The 22,422-nt window shown below is 45.4% G+C and overlaps 1 protein-coding gene across 7 annotated transcripts in view; it reads right to left on the reverse strand.

The window, feature by feature from the left end:
* Nucleotides 1–19,579, reverse strand: part of FBXO47 (F-box protein 47) — a 137,234-nt gene extending 117,655 nt beyond the window's left edge. For 3 of the 7 annotated variants that reach the window (XM_033918340.1, XM_033918341.1, XM_033918335.1), the window contains exons 1-3: nucleotides 19,539–19,579; nucleotides 3,887–4,099; nucleotides 1,725–1,895 (exon numbers count right to left, since the gene is read on the reverse strand). In XM_033918340.1, the coding sequence (XP_033774231.1) occupies nucleotides 1,725–1,895; nucleotides 3,887–4,099; nucleotides 19,539–19,545 (391 nt within the window). In that variant the 5' untranslated portion in view covers nucleotides 19,546–19,579. Of the gene's footprint in view, nucleotides 1–1,724; nucleotides 1,896–3,886; nucleotides 4,100–19,062; nucleotides 19,389–19,538 lie in introns of those variants that run through there. The other 4 variants (XM_033918337.1, XM_033918336.1, XM_033918338.1 and 1 more) reach the window with 4 other exon arrangements.
* Nucleotides 19,580–22,422: the final 2,843 nt, after the last annotated feature.

The following is a 22,422-nucleotide window of genomic DNA, read 5'->3' on the forward strand; positions in this document are numbered from 1 at the left end:
GGCACTGCACCCAGCTCCCTTTCTGTCAGGTACTGCACCCAGCACCCTTCCCTCCCTCCCTGTCAGGCATTGCATCCAACCCCCTTCCTTCCTTCCCTCCCTCTGCTGTCAGACTCTGCACCCAACACTCTTCCTTCCCTCCCCGTCAGACTCTGCATTCTCCCTCCCAGGCTCTGCATCCTGCCGCCCTCCCTGTCCTAGCCTCATACCTCTACTGCCGATCGCCGGTTGAGGTGCAGTGGGCAGGATTCGCAGAAACCATTAAGGAAGCAGCTCAGCAGTGCCAAATCGCGCCTGCTTGTGCTTTTCAGCGGCCGAAGACACTCACGGCAGCCAGTTAACAGTGGGGCAGGAACTTGGAAAGTTTGCTCCTGCCCGCTGCACCTCCACCGACGAGGTATGAGGCTAGGACAGGGAGGGCGGCAGGGTGCAGAGCTTGCGGCAGTGGCGGCATGCAATAATTTTGGAAGGGGGTGTATTGGCTTGAATATAAACCGGGACCCCCATTTTTGGGCTAATTTTTTGGCCCAAAAATCCCGGTTTATATTCGAGTATATACGGTACTCAATTGTACTTTTGGACCTTTGAAATTCTCAATAAAGTCCATTTCAGGAACATCGTCACTCCACAGTGTTTTTTGGTTTCTCTTGGACTTTCTTCTCTGTGGATTTCCTAGGGTCAATTTTTTTGTTTTTGTCTTGATGTAACAGAATACCCATTTATGAATAATATAGCTAGATGCTAAGGAAACCCATGCTTTTTGAACTACTGTAGTTACACAGCTGTGGTAATACATACTGAAAATAATTTCACAAAGGAATTTCTATGTATAAAGCCAGTTTTACATGCAGAAAGGACTTTTAATAAAACTGTGCAGCTGTATAAGTATGTGCTCCTATAAGACCTTGCATACTTATATGCACACCACACACAGGTGTTCCCAGGGGTAAAGCTTAGGCAAAACAGAGGTAGAGTTGCAATGCATATGCATAGTTTACAAAATATACAAGTATATGTGTAGAGTACACATATGTACTTACACCAACTTTGGAACATGTGTAAATACATACTTTTCAATTTGCATGTTACTGGGGCTGGTTCTTAAAGCCTAGTTTATAAAGGAAATAAACAATGTTGCTTTTATAAAAAGAGACCCACAAAAAGGCAAAAACGGTCAAAGGTTCCCAAGAGTGGTGGTGAAACAGTGGCCCCAACAAAGGTTAAATCAATAACCAACAAAATAATATGAATAAAGTAAGTAACTATCAGAATTTTACAAGACTTAGGTACCCTCAGTGCAAAGGAACAGCGATGGGAGCGTAGCTTCAACACTTCACGCATCAAGGTGACGCCGGGAAGGCGTACACCTACACACCATCATAGGGTACCAGAGTGTGTGTTATAAATCAAAATGACACAATCACCAATAAAGCAGTGCAAAATAAACTCAGGTGGACACTGTTACCACAACCATTCAGGGAATCCCCCAGCCAACTATCCCAAAAATAATTGAAAAACGAGCAAAACTTAGCTTCATAAGATTTTCATCCAAAGTCCAAGGGAAATGAGACAGGGCAGACATCTTCCAAATATAAATTTTTAAAAAATTTACTTGAAAAAAAATGGACATCTTCTTGGACTTTAAACATAGACATTCTTTTATTGAATTAATTAACCCCACTATCACAAACATCTTCTATATGCATTTCTGTTAATAACATCACCTAGAGATCTGTAGTGGTGTGGCAGAGAAGGTTCTTGTCTCTTGTCAGGTAAGTGAAGGCTATGAAAATCCTGAAGCAAAAAACGCCTGCTTCCAGATGGTGTTGATATGTAATTAATGAGGTGGTTGCTGATGGTCTTCGACACCATGCTTAACATGCTAATATCCTTCACTGTGAAACACAATAGCAATACAAAATAACAGAATAATATTTATAAGCCCATGCTGCACAAAGGCAGCTGATAGAACAATCAAGAATTTGGCTACAAAGCATAAGCTTTCACACTACCAATTGAGATCTGCTTTCTCAACAATTTTCTCATGGCAATATAATGGTAGAAAACCTTTGAAAAGACTTGCCGGCCTCGGTATTTTCACGCAGATAACGCGCACCCGTGTAAAACGCGCACACGGGTATAGCGCGCAGAAACCACGATTTTATGTTCAAAAACTTTTGTATACCGCGCTCACGGGTATACCGCGCATGCTGCCCGACTGTCCTTTCGCCCGCCCCGACTCTCCTCTGGCCACCCCGACTCTCCTTTCGCCCTCCCCGACTCTCCGTGCGCAGAATTTCCCAGACCACCTCTTCCTCTCAACACATTGACACGCTAGTGGGTTTATTTTATAGCTTTTTCACTCCCTTCGGTCTGCCTGTCCCCCTTGAAGTCCTGTCCCCCCTTGAAGGTCTGCCTGTCCCCCTTGAAGGTCTGTCCCCATCCTGAAAGCCTGATGCCCCCCCCCAATGTCCGATATATCCCCCCCCGGCAGGACCACTCGCACCCCCACCCCGAAGGACCGCCGACTCCCCGACAATATCGGGCCAGAAGGGAGCCCAAACCCTCCTGCCAATGGCGACCCCCTACCCCCACCCCGCACTACATTACGGGCAGGAGGGATCCCAGGCCCTCCTGCCCTCGACGCAAACCCCCCTCCTTCCAACGACCGCCCCCCCCAAGAACCTCCGACCGCCCCCCCAGCCGACCCATGACCCCCCTGGCCGACCCCCACGACACCCCCACCCGCCTTCCCCGTACCTTTGTGTAGTTGGGACAGACGGGAGCCAAACCCGCCTGTCCGGCAGGCAGCCAACGACGGAATGAGGCCGGATTGGCCCATCCGTCCCAAAGCTCCGCCTACTGGTGGGGCCTAAGGCGCGTGGGCCAATCAGAATAGGCCCTGGAGCCTTAGGTCCCACCTGGGGGCGCGGCCTGAGGCACATGGTCGGGTTGGGGGGCGGTCGTTGGAGGGAGGAGGGTTTGCGTCGAGGGCAGGAGGGCCTGGGATCCCTCCTGCCCGTAATGTAGTGCGGGGTGGGGGTAGGGGGTCGCCGTGGCCAGGAGGGTTTGGGCTCCCTCCTGGCCCGATATTGTCGGGGAGTTGGGGAGTCGGCCGGGCAAGAGGGCTTGGGCTCCCTCTTGCTCCGATCGTGGATGCGGGTGCGGGTGGGAGCGCGTGCGAGCGGTCGTTCGGGGTGGGGGTGCGAGCGGTCCTGCTGGGGGGGGTGAATCGGGCGTCGGGCTGGGTGGGAACTATGTAAAAAAAATTTTGTATACCGCGCTCACGCGTATAACGCGTGAGGGGTATGCGCGGTAGGTAAAAACGCGTATAACGCGCGCGTTATATGCGTGAAAATACGGTAAATATGACACACCTATTGCACTGGAACAAGGTTTAAGATTGTTTCTTGGCATCATCTAGTTTTTATATCTTGGTGTGACTCTTGTGATTGCAGTGGTCACTTTTTCATAGAGTAGCATGTTTTTTGTAATTTAAAAACATACATATGAAACTGTAGAAATATAAATGAATTCAGCTTGAACTAGAATGAAACACAATGAAACCAGAATGTTCCCTGTTAGCTAGATTTTAAAGTTTTTATGAAGTTTTTCATCAACCTTTAGTGGCCTAATAGTAGAGCTACTGCCTCAGCACCTTGAGGTTGTGGGATCAATCCCAGTACTGCTCCTTGCAACCCTGTGCAATTCAAATAATCCTGCTCTGCCCCAGGTACAAAATAAGTAACTTTATATATGTAAACCGCTTTGAATGTATAACCACAAAAAGGAAGCATACAAATCCTATTCCGCCCTTTAGGTGCTTCTAGTCTTCTGAATGTTAAATGAAATGTGATGTCCATCATGCTTTCTCTAACAGCCTCACCTGAAAGGTATTCTAAGATCATGTAAAAGATCTCCAAAGGTAGTTCTTTAAAGTAGCCAAGTGTTGATAAGTGCTGAGACTCTGTCTCAACACTGCTGCAGAGCTGGGCCTGGCTGGGTCGTCGGTTACTACGCCTGTACTTCTGGTTAGGAATCAAGGTAAAACTCGTACTTATGAGGGATGTCATCTTTCTGTTTGCCCCATAAATTTGCTCTGTATGAATAAATATACAGAGATATATTAAAAAGAAAGCACAGATGAAGCATACATTTTAACACTTCATTAATTAGTTCAAAGTATTTCCAAGCAGAGAAAATTTTAAGGGTTTTCTTATTATTGTGCTTGTTAATTTCAGGGTTCTACATGAACAACAATCTTTAACCTTTACATTACTACCTTGATCATGTGGATTCTCTGAAATCAGACACTGCTGTGGAACAACAGGGTAACTGAAGAATAGGTTCTTACCTTTGCCAATCTTTTTTGTAAACAGGAATATTAGTCTTGACCAATGGCTATTTTACAGGAAGAAGTCTGAAGAGAGCCTAATTTACATATTCTTCAGCTCCTCCTCCTCTCACTCTGGGCTGTGCTAAATGTTCTCAGTCTTTATCAAAGCAGTGAGTCAGCCTCAGAGTGGGTACAAAAAATAAGAGAGAGGGGATGCAGGGATTCTCCCCAAGATAATACAAGTCTGTTCTGCTCAACAAAAACAGCATAATTACAATATTTTGCAAGGCCTAAGAAGGTGAAATGAAACTTGTGTGTAACCTGCATCAGCAATTCAAAAGTTGCTCAATTTGTAAATTTTACACTACTGTAATATAGTCTCCTCCCTGTTCGAAAGGGGCAGTGGAAGTAAACAAAATGTCTGACCCTCCAGACATGTCTGAGACAGAAAGCAGACTAAAGAACTGACAAATTGGGCATCAAGACTGATATTCCTGTTTACAAGAAAGAAGGTTAGCAAAGGTAAGAAACTAATCTTCCATTCTAGTGCAATAGGAATATCAGTTTTGACCAAAAGAACATACTAAAGCTGTCCCCAGTGCCTAGGAAGGGACAAGTGAGCCTGCTGACAGTACCACAGAACCAAACTCTGCATACCTTCTGGCTGCTACATCCATCATGTAAAACTTGGTAAAAGTGTGGAGGCAAGACCATGTGGCTGCCCTATAAATTTCTTCAGGTGAGACAGCTCTACCTTCCGCCCAATATGATGCCATCCCTCTGGTGGAGTGTGGCTTTACTCCCATTGGAAACCTTTTCCCATTCCCAAAATAGGCTGAAGAAATTGTCAGTCATATCCATCTTGAAAATGATGCCGACTGTCCCCATCATGCTGAACCCAGGAGAATAAAGTGATGATCCAACAAGCGAAATTCATTTCTCATCTCTAAATAATGAAGAACTACTCTTTGGATGTCCATGCATTTCAGGATCTCGTCTTCCTTCTTTACCCAGGAGGGCAAAAAGGCTGGGAGATGCGCTTCCTGGTTTACGTGAAAACTGGAAAGGAAACTACCTTTGATAAGAAGGAAGGTACTATTCAAAATCTTGAGGCTGAAGTTATGGCCACTAAAAGCAGTCAACTGTTAAATCCATGAGCGAGGCCTCCTCCAAGGGCTCATACGGAGCCTAAGCTAGTGCCCACAGGACAAGGTTAAGCTTCCAGGAAGGAAAGGGCTGGTGTACAGGGGGGTGAAGACGCTATGCTCCCTTTTAAAATCTGGACACATCTGAATGAGAAGCCAAGGTTCCCTGTTTGGTCTGCCCTCTAAAGCAGGAAAGACCCGCTATATGTACCTTGAGTGAACCGACAGCAAGGCCTTTATTGAGTCCCTCTTGAAGAAAGGCTAAAACCATGGCAATTGGAGATTTAGTCAGATCTGTGTGTCTCTTGACTGCACCAGCTATGGAAACACTTCCAAACCTTCGTATAGGCTGCTAAAGTGGACTGCTTATTAAATCTTAGCAGTTCAAATAGCCTTTGTGCACTAAGGCTTCGCGCTCAAGAATCAAGTCGTAAGATCAAAGTGGTCTGGATCTTCCAGGGCAACTGGACATTGCAAAAGGAGTCCTGGATGACAGGGAAGCCTAAGCCCCAGGTTTGCGTACCACGGCTGCCTCAGCCAGTCTGAGCCAACCAGAATTACTTGCCCATTGTGGGTCCTTATCCTTCAGAGGACTCTTCCTATCATCAGCCACGGAGAAAACACTAACAGAAGCTCTGCTGGAAGCCAGGACTGGACCAGAGCATCCAGGCAGTTGCTTCCTGGCTTGCATCTTTGACTGAAGAACCAAATGGTCTTCTTGTTGCTGGCTGATGCCATGAGATTGAACGCCAATCGCCCCAGCGCTGTACAATGTTGTCAAAAGCTTCCTGAGACAGAGACCACTCTCTTGGATCCAGTGTCTGACAACTCATGAAATCCACTTGCACATTGTTCACTCCTGTTACATGTACCACTGAGAGAGCCAATAGATGAGCCTCGGCCCATTGGAACAGCATTTGAGCCTCCAATTTCAATGGTGCACTCCTGGTGCCTCCCTGTCGGTTGATGTAGGCTACCCTCTTGCATTGTCCGAGAAGACACAGACCACCTTACCCTCCAAGATGCTCTCCAGTGCCCGAAGGGCTAGCCTGATTGCTCTTAGCTCCAAGTGGCTGAGTGACCAACCCCTCTGCAAGGATGACCACAGGCCTTGCAGTGGGCTTCCCCAGCCGAAAAGGCTGGCATCTGTCATCAAGATCTCCCATGTGGATATTGTCGCACAGCGGGTGCCAGGCCCTAAGGCGGGTGCCCTCGCTAAGCGTAATTTATGATCTTGGCATGCCTTCAAAAAGCGAAAGCCCTGCTGGGAAAATAATAGTCAGAATGACAAAAGCTCCTAAAAACACAATAAGGCCACAGTCCAGCCACTGTTCAAATAAAGTAGGCTTTATGTTTGTACTCAGCCAATGTTCAAAATATGTAACAACAAAAATTAGCATTAGTCCAGAGGCCTGGCTACTTCAATTCCCTGTAAGTCAGGGTCTCACAGTCTCTACTTACAGGTGACTACACAAGTGTCCAAAATAAAGACAAAAACCCAAACAGTGCATCTGCTCTTGCAGTTTACACTGCAGTCTCTCGGACTTCCGGGTCAGTATAGGGCTGGCAATGCCCTTGCTTCAGGGTAAGTCCAGGAATTCACGCAGCTGACATTTTGCCAGTGAAAAACAAAAATCAAAAATACAAAACAGGTATTTTACAGTTCATTGAATCACAAAAACTTTTCCTTACCAAACTCACTGTGCCTTTCTAAATGTAGTCAGGCTTCCCCTACCAACTCTAGTAAGTTGGTGGGGGTTGGGGAATTGCTGAATCCACTTTAGTGTAAATCTTTTTTATTGTCGTACAACCAACAAACAAGCAGAGTAAATCAGTAACACAACATTCCATAGAAAACAAGAAGTACAACAATAGGTAGATTTGTTTTTTCTCCCCCCATTCACTCGCCCCTTGCCCCATCTACCCCCCAGTAAGCTGCTGAATCCACTTTAAAGAAATAGCCTTGAATATTGAAAAGGCGATTAAACAAATAAATATTAAACTTGAACTTGAAACTTGAAACTTTTAGGTCCCACAATCCCAACCCTTTGGTTCTCACGTGGATTCTGTCCCACAATCCCCACTGTAGCAATCAGCAGCTTGTAATTTCAAAACAGGAAAAAACACAATCCAAAGTCCTGCAGACATCACGGACAAGTGCTCTTCAAGCTCAGCACTGCTTCAATGGCAGTAGTGGTAACAGCCTTTATATTTTCTTCACCAATAAACATGGATAAACAAAAGAGTCCTTTTAAGGCAGGGCAGGTTTCCCTTCAACTGCCCTTACAAATTTTTAAAGTAGCATCAAGCTGCTGGGAACAAAACCAGCCAGCAAAACAGTTCTTTTATCAAAAAGCACAAAACAGTATCAGCTTCTTTACTCCAGTCCACAAAAGTAGTCAAAAAGAAAGTTTTAACTCACGTCCATTTGTTCAACAACTGGTAGCAGAGCAATCTCCATTGCTTCCTGTGGTCCCAGACATGGCAGCTGATTAGCAGGTAAGGATTCCTCCCAATCCAACATCTCTACCTTATTTCCTTGTCTGAACTCTGGAGCACCTAACCATGGGTCTGACTCCTCTCCTGGTTCAGCTTTGTCTCTCCCTGATTTGCATTACTTAAACTGCCTTTCTTTGTGAGAGCCTACGTGGGAGGACAGGCTTCAGCTCTCTCCAGGCTTTCTCCTGCTCTACAACTAATCTAAGCAGGTGTGTGCTTAAAGGAGACAGTGCCTGTTTCTTAGACTATGTCCTAATAGTGACTGGCTTAGGTTTAAAGGTGTTTTTACCCTCATAGTGTCCTAAATCCTCCCAGGACTCCTGCTCTTGGGAAATCTCCTCAGAATCTGAGACCTGGTCCATGTCAGGAGTAGAGCTGCTGCACTGATCAGCTTTCCTCAGCTTCATGGCTGTGTTTCTTGGCTTTCTACCTGGAACAATGCTAGCTGTAGTGCTGGGCTTATGACAATATGCACAGAGGCATTCTCTGGGATAGGAACTGTGGTGCCAGACTTGGCCAAGAGATAAGAAATTTGGGAACACAGTGACTCTGGTAGAAAGATGTGGCCAGCACCCTTTTGAATAAGACTCCCAGGTATTCCAGGGATTGAGTCGGTGTCAAATTGCTCTTTTGGTAATTCACAATCCAGCCCAGTTTTTCCAGAACTCAGATCACCTGATCCACTGGGTTCCACTCTGATCAGCCAGTCGACAAGGTAAGGATCTACAGACATGGGGGAAGCAACTGCTTGCCCTGGACTGGTAGCATGGAATGTTGCTACTCTTTGGGTTTTTGCCAGGTACTATTGACCTGGATTGACCACTGAGGATGGGCTTCAGTCTGACCCAGTAAGGCTATTACATTACATTACATTACATTACATTAGTGATTTCTATTCCGCCATTACCTTGCGGTTCAAGGCGGATTACATTCCAACTAAAAAACAGGAATTACATAATAATAATAATAACAGTTTATATACCGCAGGACCATGAAGTTCTATGTGGTTTACAATGATTAAAGGTGTTACAGATTGAGTGGAATAAACATAGTTCAGAGTTAGTGAATAACAGTTCTAAAGATCATTTGTTAAGGACTAAGATTGTATAGGTCAGTTACCTAAGTACTTCAGGAACAGATGTGTTTTTAAGCGTTCATGTCACACCGTTCGCCCGATTGCACCTGAGATTTCCTCAGTGGACCTTGGCCTCCCAGTGGCGTCAAGATCGGGACCCACTCTCCTTTCCTGTAACAGTGACTCCTTCCTTGAGACGCTCGCTCCGTTGGTGGACCAACTCTTCCAATCTTTCCGGGGGTTTGCTCTTTCTCGTCCCTCCGCATCGCAAGGTCCTGCAGCGAAATCTGACGGCACAGTCGAAGCAGAGCGGGGTGGAGGCCTAGAGAATGCTGGCGTAGACTTTTGAGGGTATCGCCGCGGTGGAGGTCTAAATGGCTTCTGTGGCGGTACCCGTGGCTTAGGACGGACCAAGGAGGCAATGGAGTGCTCATGTTCGGACAGGCGTTTGGTCGCCGCCTCCAAGAACTCATCGAACAATTCCGATCCAACACATAGCAGATTGGCTAGGCGCTCCTGCAAGTTCGGGTCCATATCAACCGTTCGACTCCATTTTCGATGGAACCGCTGTGACTGTAAAGGGGGAGTCCAAGTTCCTCAGGAAGGTCTGATGGAGGACTTTATTAAGAGGCAGACGAGAAGTCTCCCTCGGGGGAGAAGGTAAATCCTGCTCCTCCAAAAACTCCTTGGTATAGTGAGAACTGGACACCAGATCAAGGTCCAAGGCCCTCCCCAAATCTCGAAAAGGAGGAGGGCTTGGAAGGCGGGGAGGGAGATCGAGAGGCCCGCGTCGCCAAAAAGGAAGGGGAAGCCTCACGGGAATACCGAGGTTCCCTACCAGTACCAGACCCCGAACCCCACGACGACGCCCCGAGCGACCTCGACGGGGTCGGGGACCGCCTATGCCCTGAGGAACCCCTTTGGGAAGTCCCCTGGGAACGAGGCACCGAGGCCTGCCCCTTCTGTTTCGGCGAGGAGTCTCTCGATAACCCTCCCTCGGAGGAACGGAAAAGCCTCGGATTATCGAGGCGGAGCTCCGAGACACGCAGCGTCTCAGCCCCGGTCGGCGAGGAGCGACCGCGTCTCCGAGGAGAACCCCGAGAACGCTTGGGCTTCCTCAGCCGGCGCTTCGCCCGAGGCCGACCCGAGGGCGAGGAGCCCCGGGAGGACCTCGACGAGGAAGAAGTGGAAGAGATCCTCCGAACCTTGTCCCGAGGCTGCACACTCCGCCCCGGCTGATCGACCGAGGTCGAGGGCAAGGTCGGGGTCGAGGCCGGAGCCACCCCGGGGGCCGAAGTCGAGGGCACTGAGACCGAGGCTGCCGAAACCGGGGCACTCAAGGCCGAAGCCGGCTGCAGATGCGCGAGGGCGCCGGACAGCTCCGAGGCAATGAGGGCACGGAGCAAGTCCTGAAAAACAGGAACCCCCATCATGGCCGGTAGATCCGGGGTCGGTGGGTGCTCCCTCGAGGGCTACCTCGGTCTCGAGTATTCCCGCGGGGCACCCAACTTCGACGCTCGGGGCGGGGACGAAGACGACCCACCCACCCCCGTCGAGGATCCCGAGGATGGCTTCTTCGAGGTTGGAACTGAAGAAGGAAGTGAGGACTTACCCCGTCGACTTCGAAGTCGAGGACGCAGGCTTCGACAAAGCAGGATGTCGCGGCGAGGTCGTGGGAGTCGAGGCCGAGGTCAAGGCCGGGGCCGAAGCCGAGGCCGACGTCGAGGCCTGCCCCGCCGCGGGGTCCACGGCAAAGAGCTCCGCCATTCTGGCACAACGGTGGCGGAGAGCTCTTGGCTGAAAAGTCGAGCACCGAGGACAGGAGTCGGTGGGGTGCTCGGGACCCAGGCAAAGGAAGCACCACCGGTGGGGATCGGTGATTGAAAGCAGCCGATCGCACCGGGTGCACTTTTTAAAGCCAATCAAAGGACGGGACATGTAATCGAAAAATGGCCGGGAACGTAACGAGGTCCCATGGCCGCGGCTACCGGGAGCCCCCGGAGCCGAACGAAAAAATACTTTTTTTTTTTTTGACGATTACCGAACACACGAACGAATAAAATAATAAAGCAAGCACAGCGACCGAGAAAAATGACTCAGACGCGGTGTCAGAAGGCAAAAATAGAGAGCACAAATTCCACAGGGCTTCTGGCTCCGCGGAAAAAACTGAACTGAGGACCACGAGGTGGGGATGCGCCCTCTAGTGGGCAAGAAGGCATGCACATGCGTGGTGCAGCATAGCAAACTTGAAACTTCAATCAAGTTTGCTTGAAAAGCTGTCCGCGCTGGGGCTCCGTAGATGACGTCACCCACATGTGAGAATATCATGCCTGCTTGTCCTGGGATAATAATGAGTTTATGCATATTTAGAAGTTAAGGTAAACAAAAATATGATTTCTGAAACTTTTATTTCGATATCAAAAAAGGAAGTTCTTTGTTCAAACTTAAGGACAGCCTCTATTAGGTGAGTGGTTAACAAGGAATGATGTCAGACTGGACAGAAAATATATATTGGTGAGCAACGAACTATCAGATTGAGATTTTTGACAGAAATGCCAGAGTTTGGCTTCTGTAAAGATCTCCCAGATGACGCAAAAATCTTTTGATAATTAATTATGGAAATAAATAAACCAAATAAGCTTTTTAATACAATTTGCGTCATGTGCCATCATTCATATACACTTTACCCACCTATGAGCAAACCTGGCTATGCTCAAGGGTAGAGCTGAAAATTGATGATTGTCCCAGAGGATGGGCCTTAGGCATTTGAGCCAATGAGGGCCTTAGGCTCCTCTCAGTGTATCCCAGGATACACCAGGCAGGGGAAGGCCTGCCATTTTGAAGAGGCGGGTCTGCAGGCAGGAGGGATTGGGCATCCCTCCTGTTGTCTTCTTCAGATAAGAGGTACGGGGGTCATTTTGGCGGGGCGGGGCACCCAGAGGCAGGAGAGAGTGGGCAACCATCCTGCTGATGTTTTTTTCTAAGTATGAGGGTGGGGAAGGGGTAGCAGTTCGTAGCAAGGGGGGGGTTACATCCTCCTACCTCTCTTTATTTTTGTTCCGGGGCATTGGGAGGGCATCATTGGGGGGGGGGGGGAGGACACAACTTTTTTTTATGGGGTAGCTATTATGCATGAGTTAGACACATACAACATCTGTGCCCATTTAAAAAATGGGCAAAGTGTCTCACTCTTTGCTGGCGTCTCAGCCTGATGTTATTAGGTTCCTGAAAGGGGTTCAATGCATTTGTCCGCCTGTTAAAAGGCTTTGACCGGAGTGAAGTCTTAAGTTGATGCTTCTGGGGGTTACAGAAGGCCCCATTCGAGCCTTTGGCTAGGGCGATGCTGAAGGATGTGTTGATGAAAAGGTTTTTCTGGTGACTATGGCTTCGGCTAGGCAGGTATCCAAATTACAGGCTTTATCTTGTAGGGATCCTTTTTGAAGTTTACGAATTCTGGGCTAATGGTGCGGACCGTACCGTCCTTTCTTCCTAAATTGGTCTCGTCCTTTCATGTCATCCAGTCTCTCTTTTTTCCGGGAGGAGGACTGTGGTTCGTGGTTTCCTTCCTTGCATTTGCTCGATGTCCGTAGGATATTTCTCCACTATCTGTGGGTTACTAATGACTTTAGGCATTCGGATTACCTCTTTGTGTTGTTTGCGGGTCGCAGCAAAAGTTTGACAGCATCCAGAGCTTCAATCGCTTAATGGGTCAGAGAGGCGATTTCTTCCTCTTATTTGCTGGCAGGAAAGTAAATGCATTACTTTGCACTTTTCCACATTAAACTTCATCTGCCATTTCTCCGCCCATTTCTCTAACTGACACAAGTCACTCTGGAGTTCCTCACTATCCTTCTACAATCTGATTGCCCGGCAAAGCTTTGTGTTGTCTGCAAACTTGATGATCTCACTGGATGTTCCTTCTTCTAGGTTATTGCTGAAAATATTAAATAAGATGGGCCCAAGTACCGAGCCCTGGGGCACACCGCTAGTCACTTTCTCCCAGTCTGAGAACTTCCCATTTATGCCCACTCTCTGCTTTCTGTTCTCCAGCCATTTGCCTATCCATCTTAGTATATCTCCCTCTATTCCTTGGCTTTGTAGTTTCCTGAGAACTCTTTCATGTGGAACCTTGTTGAACACTTTCCGGAAGTCTAAGTATATTATGTCCACCGGTTCTCCACTATCAATTTGTTTGTTCACGGTCTCAAAAAATTGAAGTAAATTCGTCAAACATGATTTCCCTTTCCTGAAGCCATGTTGACTGGCTCTCATCAGGTCGTGTGTATTCAAGTGCTGGACTATGCTATCTTTAATCAGTGCTTCAACCATCTTTCCAGGGACAGACATAAGACTCACAGGTCTGTATTTGCCCGGTTCTCCTCTTATCCTTTTTTGAAAATTGGCGTGACGTTTGCTATCTTCCAATCGTCCGGTATCTGTCCAGTTCTAATTGACAGGTTGGCAAGTTTTTGCAATAGCTCTCCGATTTCAACCTTCAGTTCTTTTAAGACTCTCGGGTGAATTCCATCAGGTCCAGGGGATTTGTCGCTTTTAAGATTGTCGATCTGGTAGTATATCTGGTCCAAGCCCACTTCTACTGTGGTGAGGCTGTTCTCTATTACTCCTTTGAACACTTTCACTGTTTCTGGTATTGTTGCGGTTTCCTCCTTCATAAAGACAGACACAAAGAAGGAATTTAGTCTGTCTGCAATTTGTTTGTCTTCCTTGATGTACCCTTTTCTTCCCTGGTCTTCCGGCGGTCCCACCACCTCTTTTATAGGTTTTTTTTCCTTTTATGTATCTAAAGAAGGGCTTGATATTTTTGGCCTCTTGCGCTATTTTCTCCTCATAGTCCTTTTTGGCATCCCTCACCTCCTTGTGACATTTCTTCTGATCATCTTTGTGTTTGTTCCAAGCTTCGGTTGTTTTTGTGCGTTTCCATTTTTTAAAGGAGTCCTTCTTTTCTTCACCTGTCTAGTAAGCCATGCCGGTTCTCCTTTGCCTTTAGTTTTCCTTTATTTGGAAATCCGCAGAATGTACAGATTTTGTGCTTCCATGATAGTATTTTTCAGTAGGGACCATGCCTGATCTACCATTTTTAACTTTGTCCATCTTTTTCTTGAGCCATAGTTTCACCAGGGCTCTCATGCTATCGTATCTTCCCTTTTTAAAGTTTAAGGTCGTGGTTAAGGTTTTGGTACATTTCCCTTTCCCGATGTCAAGTTTAAAGTTGATTATGTTGTGATCGCTCTGACTTCTACTTCTTTTGTCGGTCCCATAATGCCATTTAGGACCAAGTCCAAGGTAGCATTTCCTTTTGTAGGCTCTCCCACCATTTGTTCCAGGAAGCAGTCCCCTAGCACTTCCAGGAACTTGGCCTCCTTGCCGCAGTTCGAGGTTCCCAGGTTCCAGTCTATCCCCGGGAAAATGAAGTCTCCCATAATTATTACATTACCTGTCTTACATTCTTGTTTAATTTCCTCTATCATTTCTGAGTCTGTCTCCTCCGTCTGTCCTGGGAGTCGATAGTAAAGGCCAATTTTTGTGTCTGCACCATTGTGTCTAGGAATCTTGATCCAGAGGGACTCCAGCTTCTCTGTCCTTTCCGTCATAGCCTCTCTAACAGTTTCTACTCCATCCTGAACATATAGGGCAATACCTCCACCTTTCTGCCCTACTCTATCTCTTCTGTATAGTTTGTATCCCTGTAGTACTGTGTCCCATTTGTTTTCATCATTCCACTATGTTTCTGTTATGCCAATGATTTCCAGTTCATCGTGTCTTGCTATTGTCTCTAATTCTCCCATTTGTTTCTCAAACTTCTAGTATTCGTATACATACATTTGAGTTCCCTTTGTGTTACCTTCTTGGACTTTCTAAGCTTAGCAATCTCTACTGTTTCTTTCATGGTATCCTTTTCTGCTCCTGTGTTGTCTCCCTTATTTGCTTTGTGGTCATCCCCTCCAGTGTCTGAGTAGTTGTCCATAGTTCCTTCTTCGGGGCAGTGGAACTGCAACCATCTGCCTGCTGAAGATATAGAATACTGAGGAACAGGAGCAGTTACATCCAAGAGGAACACCTGTTAATCAGTCTCTATATCTCCACCTGCTGGTAGATATATGCTATCCCACTAGTCTCTGGATTCATCTGCTGCTGTTGCTATGGAATGAGGCTTTAGGGAAAAAAATAAAACACGTAGCACAAGATGAAATTCCATGACTACTTTCGGGAGGAATTTAGGATGAGTTCTGAGGACCACCTTGTCATGATGAAATACTGTGAAAGGTGAGTCAGAAACCAGCGCTTGTAGTTCACTCACTCGACGAGCAGGTGACACAGATCAAGAAGACTACTTTCCAAGTGAGAAACTTGAGATGAGTAGTTGCAAGAGGTTCAAATGGAGGTTTCATGAGAATGGTGAGAACTACATTAAGATCCCAAATAACTGGAGGCAGTTTAGCAGAGGTTTTGAATTTAAGAGTCCTTTCATAAACCGGGAAACATGTAGATGAGTAGCTAAAAGTTTATTATTGAAACGAGCGTGGAATACACTAATAGCACTGAGGTGCACTCTGACAGAAGTGGTTTTAAGTCCAGAGTTGGATAAGTGGAGAAGGTAGTCCAACACCGAATGAATAGATGTGGAGGGATCCAGGTGATGGAGATTACACCATGAAGTAAAGCATATCCACTTGAATCGATAGCTTTGCCGAGTAGAAGATTTTCTGGAAGCAGTTATAATGGCTTGTACTAAGATTTTTTTTCTTATAAAGCAAAGGGGATCTAAGACAACTGGTCTACTATATACCCAAGATATTTACATTTATACTGATCACTGGGCACATCCCATAGCAACTGAAAATGTTATTGCTAACTATGCTCATGGATAAAAAGTATAGGCTTATGTCCAAATTTTCAAAGTGAAAGGTGTCTACATCTAATTTCAAAATTATCCCAAAAATCTATAAATTTACATTTACTCCAGCTCTTTTCTGGTTAATTTACTCACATTTTCAAAAGTATGCACATGTTAACCCCCTCTCCCCCGGCAATGCCTCTGCTTGCTGCAGGTAAAAAAAATATGTGCTCACAGGCTTGCATTTAGAAGTGAATTGTTTTCAAAAAGCAGTAAATGGCACTCAAATTTGGGTGCTGAAAAAAATGCACACTGAGCGTTATCCAATGCACAATGGTCCAAGTTGGGTGCTGTTTATAGAATAGAGCAAGCACAGGTCCATAACCAACTTTTGATGCGAGAATTTACACCAACTGAAATTTGATATAAATCCTTATGCATAAATTACGCACAGATCCCCAAATTATATAATAATGTGCACATTTATAGTGAACACCCTTGACCTGCCCATGCTCCTCCCATGACCCTTTTAAAGTTGCACAATACAAAATTAACACGTGCATTTTTATAGAATAGTGCTTAGCAAGATGCCTGTGTAAATCCAAATTGTTGCCAATTAATGATGAAAATGGATTGTTAGAGCCTAATTATTGGTGCTAATAGGCTCATTACTCAATTAAATTTCATGTGCAATTTTTAGCGCCAAATATAGAATCTGGGGGAGAATGACTTTAGAAACTACCCACTGGAAACTCTCCAGAAGTCTGTCAAATCTATCAAATCCACATTACTAAAAAAATCACAAATTACCTCAGAACTAGATCCGATTGGTCCATTCTAGGTAAACTATGACAAAATAGATTCCAAAAGACTCATACACCAAGATCTCATTTCATGTCAAAAAGTTTGCAACACTGATCCAAATATGGCTGCTCCTAGGGGTTTAGGAAATTCATAGGGGATGTTTAAAGCATTTAAAAAGCCTAGCAATAAAATGTTATATTTATATTGGGCAAGAATAATGAAAATGCTAGCAATAGAGGATAACACTGTACAAGATTTCTAATGAGAAAATGGAAATTTAGGTCCATATGTTAAAAAAACCCTACAGTTTTAGAAATGTTTTGATGAATGCAGTCTTTTCTAAAATAGCTATAGCACAGGCAAAGAATCACTTTGGCATCATAAGAGCCATTTTGCAAATTAAAACATTAAAAATGGAGTAGCATCAGTTGGAACTTTGCATGTGTAAGTAGCACTACTGACGAGTATAAGGGACAAATTTATTATACTTATGCATGTGTATGGGGCACTTGCACCCGTAAGTGATAAATTTTGTAAACCAGTTGTCTGTGAGGAACTAATTAAGGAGTGGATCTCTAAACTTCTAGCTGTTGGCATTCTGAGGTGAAATTGAAAACCTGAAAGGTAAGTACAATTTCTCTAAGCTCTCCGCCAAAGTCCAGGCAGGTCTAAAATGAGAAGTTAGCTTATGTGTGACACAAAACAAGTGTAAATGCGCATGGGAAACTTTTCATGGATATATGTGTATTGCCATTTTTAAATAAGGAATGCTGTACATATACATTTTGAAGGACCATACAAACCAGGTCTCGAACACACCTCCTTAAATTGTCTGCATGCCACAACATATACTGTAGCAGAAGAAATTATGTAAAATTTTATAACTATTAGTGCTCCAGAACAGTCACCAATATATATCTTAAATCATCCACATATTCCAGATTATATAAACCTTTAGATGTTTTTATGGCCTCAGCCCCACCACTCCACAACTAATACAAGTTTATAGGGTGAAGAATTATGTTGGGTCTACTTCTCCCGGGTCATGTCAGCTGTTAAGATAAGTGACTGAAAAGTTTTTAAACACCATTATTGAAAGAAACTAATTTATATATTTATAGAGAACAAATAAACATTAACTGAGATGATAGAATAAATTAGAATATGAATTTATGGCTGATGATGAAAGTCCACATAATTCTTCACCCTATAAACTTGTATTATTCTAAAATTGCTACCAAAACTTTGAAATACAGCAGAGTACATGACAGGTGCTTTTCTACTACTACTGCTTATCATTTCTATAGCACTACAGTACTAGACACATGTAGCACTGTACATCTTTCATGAAATATGTCTTATCTCTTCTTTAAATGGAACATTATGGGTGCCCTAGTGTTTTTAACGCATGCACCAGATTAGTGCGCACTAGCTGAAAATCTACCGCCTGCTCAAAAGGAGGCGGTAGCGCACGCGGCAATTTAGCACGCACTATTCCCCGCGTTAAGGCCCTAGCGCCCCTTCGTAAAAAGAGCCCTATATCATTATGACTTATCTTCTGCTTGCCTTCACTGAGGCAGGATGGAAAGCAGGAAATAATTTGAAAGAAACTGCAGAAACCTCCAAATGTCCTCAGCAATAAGTATCTGTTATTATTATGCTATTTTCTACCTCTTCCCATGCCTCAGTGCCATAGGAGACAAACACAGCACTTAATATAAAATGTCGAAATGTTAAAGAATAAATCTATAATGCAGAGAAACCAAAAACATATTAGGGGGGAAATCGCTTAATATTCCTCCCTAAAAAAATACATCCTCGAATTATAATTATCCTGTTCATGACAATGGTTTAATCACAACGAATGTTTTCTGTGGCTTGTAGAAAATCAATAACATGGGAAAATCTATTTGATAGAAGCAATTCTGAGAGAAAAAGCTTGCGATAAACGGAACCAGTTGGTTTACATAAAGGCAGTATCATATGGAATCCATACATATCAAATTTAGAACTGTAGACTATCCCAATCAAAATTTATAGGATTTTAAAGTTATGGGACAAATATGTCCCTTGGTCCTGAAAGGGTTAAGGCTGCAATCCTCCTCCTCTTTCCAAACTGAGAAACCGGATGACGTTTTCTTATGCTTTCCTCGGGTACTACGTCCCCATGTACTCCTACGAATCTTGCTAGCCTATGTCCCCAGTTTGCACCCGTGACCCTTGACATGGAAACATTTTTGGGGTTGGAGAGGTCAAAGAAACCAATCTCCGGCCCTGTTCCAAGTTTTCCGCTAGCTGATGCTGTCCCGGGCAAAATATTGGTAGGACCGTGGTCCCTGTAGCCCACCTCATTCCGCTACCTATGCCTCCTCGCCTCACCCTCATTTCCAGGCCTCTGGCAACTCCATGTCCCCGGCCTACCCGCTCTACTTTTTGAGATGTTTCTTCCCTCACACTCACCGCCTCCGCGAACCTAGCAATCGAATCTCATCTTTCCCGCCCTGCGCGTGCCCAGCCGCACGACCAACCAATGGGAGCCGAGCCCGTGACAGCGTGGCTCACGGAAGGAGCGCGTCACGTGCCGGTGAATTCTAGGGACACCAGACCTCAGCGCTGGTCAGGTACATACACACTGGCTCTCTCTCCCGAGTCCCGGAGACCACCTACTCGTCCCTTTCGGGGCCTTTTCCTGCTTGTTTTTTCCTTAGGGGACTAAATACGTTCGATTGCACTATCTCCTTGAGGGGGGGGGCAATCAATTCCTGCCATCTTTCCCTTTCTCAGGGTATACACCGGGAGCTATTCTCAGGCGCAAATTCTCACCAATCATGCCATTTTCTCTATCCTACAAAGGGGGGTATTCCTGATCAAACTAATTCTACCCCCTCCCCCCCTCGGGGCTGGTTTTGGTCTGATAGTCTTCTTCGGGGCCTGTGCGTGATCACACACCTTATGGGCAGTTCCTCTCTTTTCCACATTCTTGGGTATTCCCTGCCATAAACATTCTCCACCATAGGAGCCAGTACCCCCCCAATATTGGACTGTGTCCAAGGAGCGGTCATTTCAATTGGGCTTAGCATCCTAATAAGGTTGAAAAGTTGGCTCTTATACTGTCCACTATGCTGGCTACCCCTGGTCGCAAGCCCTCTCTTTTGGAATTCTCTTCCCACGCTACTAAATTTAAGGCTCTGCTTAAAACTTGGCATTCCTCGACCAAGCACAGTTTTGAGTGTCATAGCAGTCTGGAACCTTCTCTCCCCTAGATCTAGTACACTTTTTCTTTTCTTCTCTTGATTATTGTAATGTTATTTATTTGGGTGCTTTTAAGAAAATTGAGAGTGGTTCAAAACACCTCAGTTCGATTGATCTTTGGATTGAAAAAAAATGGGAGCATATTACATCATATTATTTGAAACTCCACTGGCTGCCGATTGAGGCCAGAGTTTTGTTTAACTTTGCCTGCGTTTGTTACAAATCAATTTTTGGTTTGTCACCTGGATACCTTGTTTCCCATTTTTCTTTGAACCACCCAAATATGGTCACAAGCAGAGTTTGTCTGTTTGCGTTTCCTTCTGCTAAATTATGTTACAAAATATTTCTGGAGAGAACTCTATCTTTTCAAGGTGCCATATTGAATGATTGGTGCCAAATTATGCTAGGATCCTCTTCTTATCTTGATTTTAGAAAACTATTGAAGACCCAAATGTTTGATAAATTTGTATCTTAACTGGTTGTTTCGTTTAATAATTCTATGCTTCCGTCATGCAATGTATCTTCTTTTAAATTGTATTTTTACTGTATGGTCATTTGTATGGTCAGTTCTTATTTGTTGTGGTATATAAACTGTTGTTATTATTATTAAATTTGAGTATGTTTAATTGGGCTTTAAAAGGAAATCTGGTCCTGTCATCTATGTTGTCTGCATTTGGTGGGATACAGTACAACTCTTATAAAATGATCTGCTGGATTCTGGTCAGTGGACACATAGGGCCGGATTCTGTAGGATGGCCCAGGAGAGGCGTCCTATACAGAATCGGGCCTACACTAAACCCCGATTCTGTAACCGGCGTCCAAGTTACAGATGCCGATTACAGAATCGGGTTAGAGTAGACGCGGCCGCTATACTTATCGCGGCAAGGGATCTCTCTGCCGCTATAAGTATAGCGTCCGCCTGTCCGATTGCTAGCAGAAGGGTGCCCAAACCCTCCTGCCGGAAGATGCCCCCCCCCCCCCCCCGACACTACCGATCACCAGCAGGAGGGTGCCCAATCCCTCCTGCTGGAAGATGCCCCCCAACACTATTGATCACCGGCAGGAGGGTGCCCAATCCCTCCTGCCAGAAGACGCACCCCCCCCCCGCGCTAACAGCCCCCAAACCTCCCCCCACCAAACTAACCTTTAATTGTTGGCCAGACGGGTCTTGTCCGTCCAGCCGGCAGGCCCGCCTCGTCGAAATGAGGAGGGCCCGCCCCTTCCCGGCCCATCCTCACTAAGCCTAAGGCCTGATTGGCTGTTTGAGATTTTCTAAACTAAAACTAAACTAAACCTTGAGTTTATATACCGCATCATCTCCACAACGTGGAGCTCAGCACGGTTTACAGGAATTGGGAAAAAATGAAACTCCAATGGAATTATAGAAAAAGTATGAAGAGAGGTTAGAGGGCTTAGTATATCAGAGAGGGAGAGAAAAATTACATTTTAGAGAACAGCCAAGTTTTCAGATGCTTACGGAATAGTTGAAGGGAGCTCAAGTTACGAAGTGGGGAGCTAAGATTATTCCAGAGCTCCGTGATTCTGAAGGGGAGGGAAGACCCTAGTTTACCAACATGGGATATGCCTTTTAAAGAGGGGAAGGATAATTTTAGTTTTTGGGCGGATCTAGTTGAATTTGGATTTGAGGAATTCCAGGATAATGGAATAAAAGGAGGGAGGATGCCGTGTAGGATCTTGAAGGTTAAGCAGGCACATTTAAAGTGGACCCTGGAGATTACAGGAAGCCAGTGGAGCTTGGACAGGAGAGGTGAGACATGGTCAAATTTACTTTTTGAGAAGATAAGCTTAGCAGCGGTATTCTGGATTAGTTGGAGTCTATGGAGGCTTTTCTTTGTTAGGGTTAAGTAGATAGAATTGCAATAGTCCAATCTGGAAAGGATGGTAGATTGGACGAGGACGGTGAAGTGTTTTTGATGGAAGCAGGACCTTACTTTCCTCAGCATGTGAAGGCTGAAAAAGCATTTTTTTTATCAAGGAGTTGAGGTGGTCGTTGAAGGATAGTGAAGAATCAATGGTGATGCCCAGAACTTTGCTACAGAACTCCAACTGTAGTGAGGAGCCTGAGGACAATGGGATGGAGGTGGGTAGTTGGTCTAATTTAGGGCCGAGCCAGAGTAGTTTCGTTTTGAACTCATTCAGTTTCATTTGAACAGTGAGGGCCCAAGATTGGAGGTTCGTTATGCATGAGGAAATGTTCGCTGCAAGATTAGTGAGGTTCGAGTCGGTCTCGAGGAGGACCAGGATGTCATTGGCATAGGTGTAAAGTGTTTCTAGGGGGGATGAAGGAGTTTCAGGGAAGACATATAAATGTTGAAAAGAATAGGAGATAGGGGGGAACCTTGCGGGACTCCACATGTCGGTTTCCATGGGGAGGATGAAGTGCCATTCTTGGTGACGGTGTAAGAACGAGAATGTAAGAAGTTCGAGAACCAAT

This window comes from Geotrypetes seraphini, chromosome 13 (genome assembly GCF_902459505.1).
Source record: "Geotrypetes seraphini chromosome 13, aGeoSer1.1, whole genome shotgun sequence".
Classification (NCBI taxonomy): domain Eukaryota; kingdom Metazoa; phylum Chordata; class Amphibia; order Gymnophiona; family Dermophiidae; genus Geotrypetes; species Geotrypetes seraphini.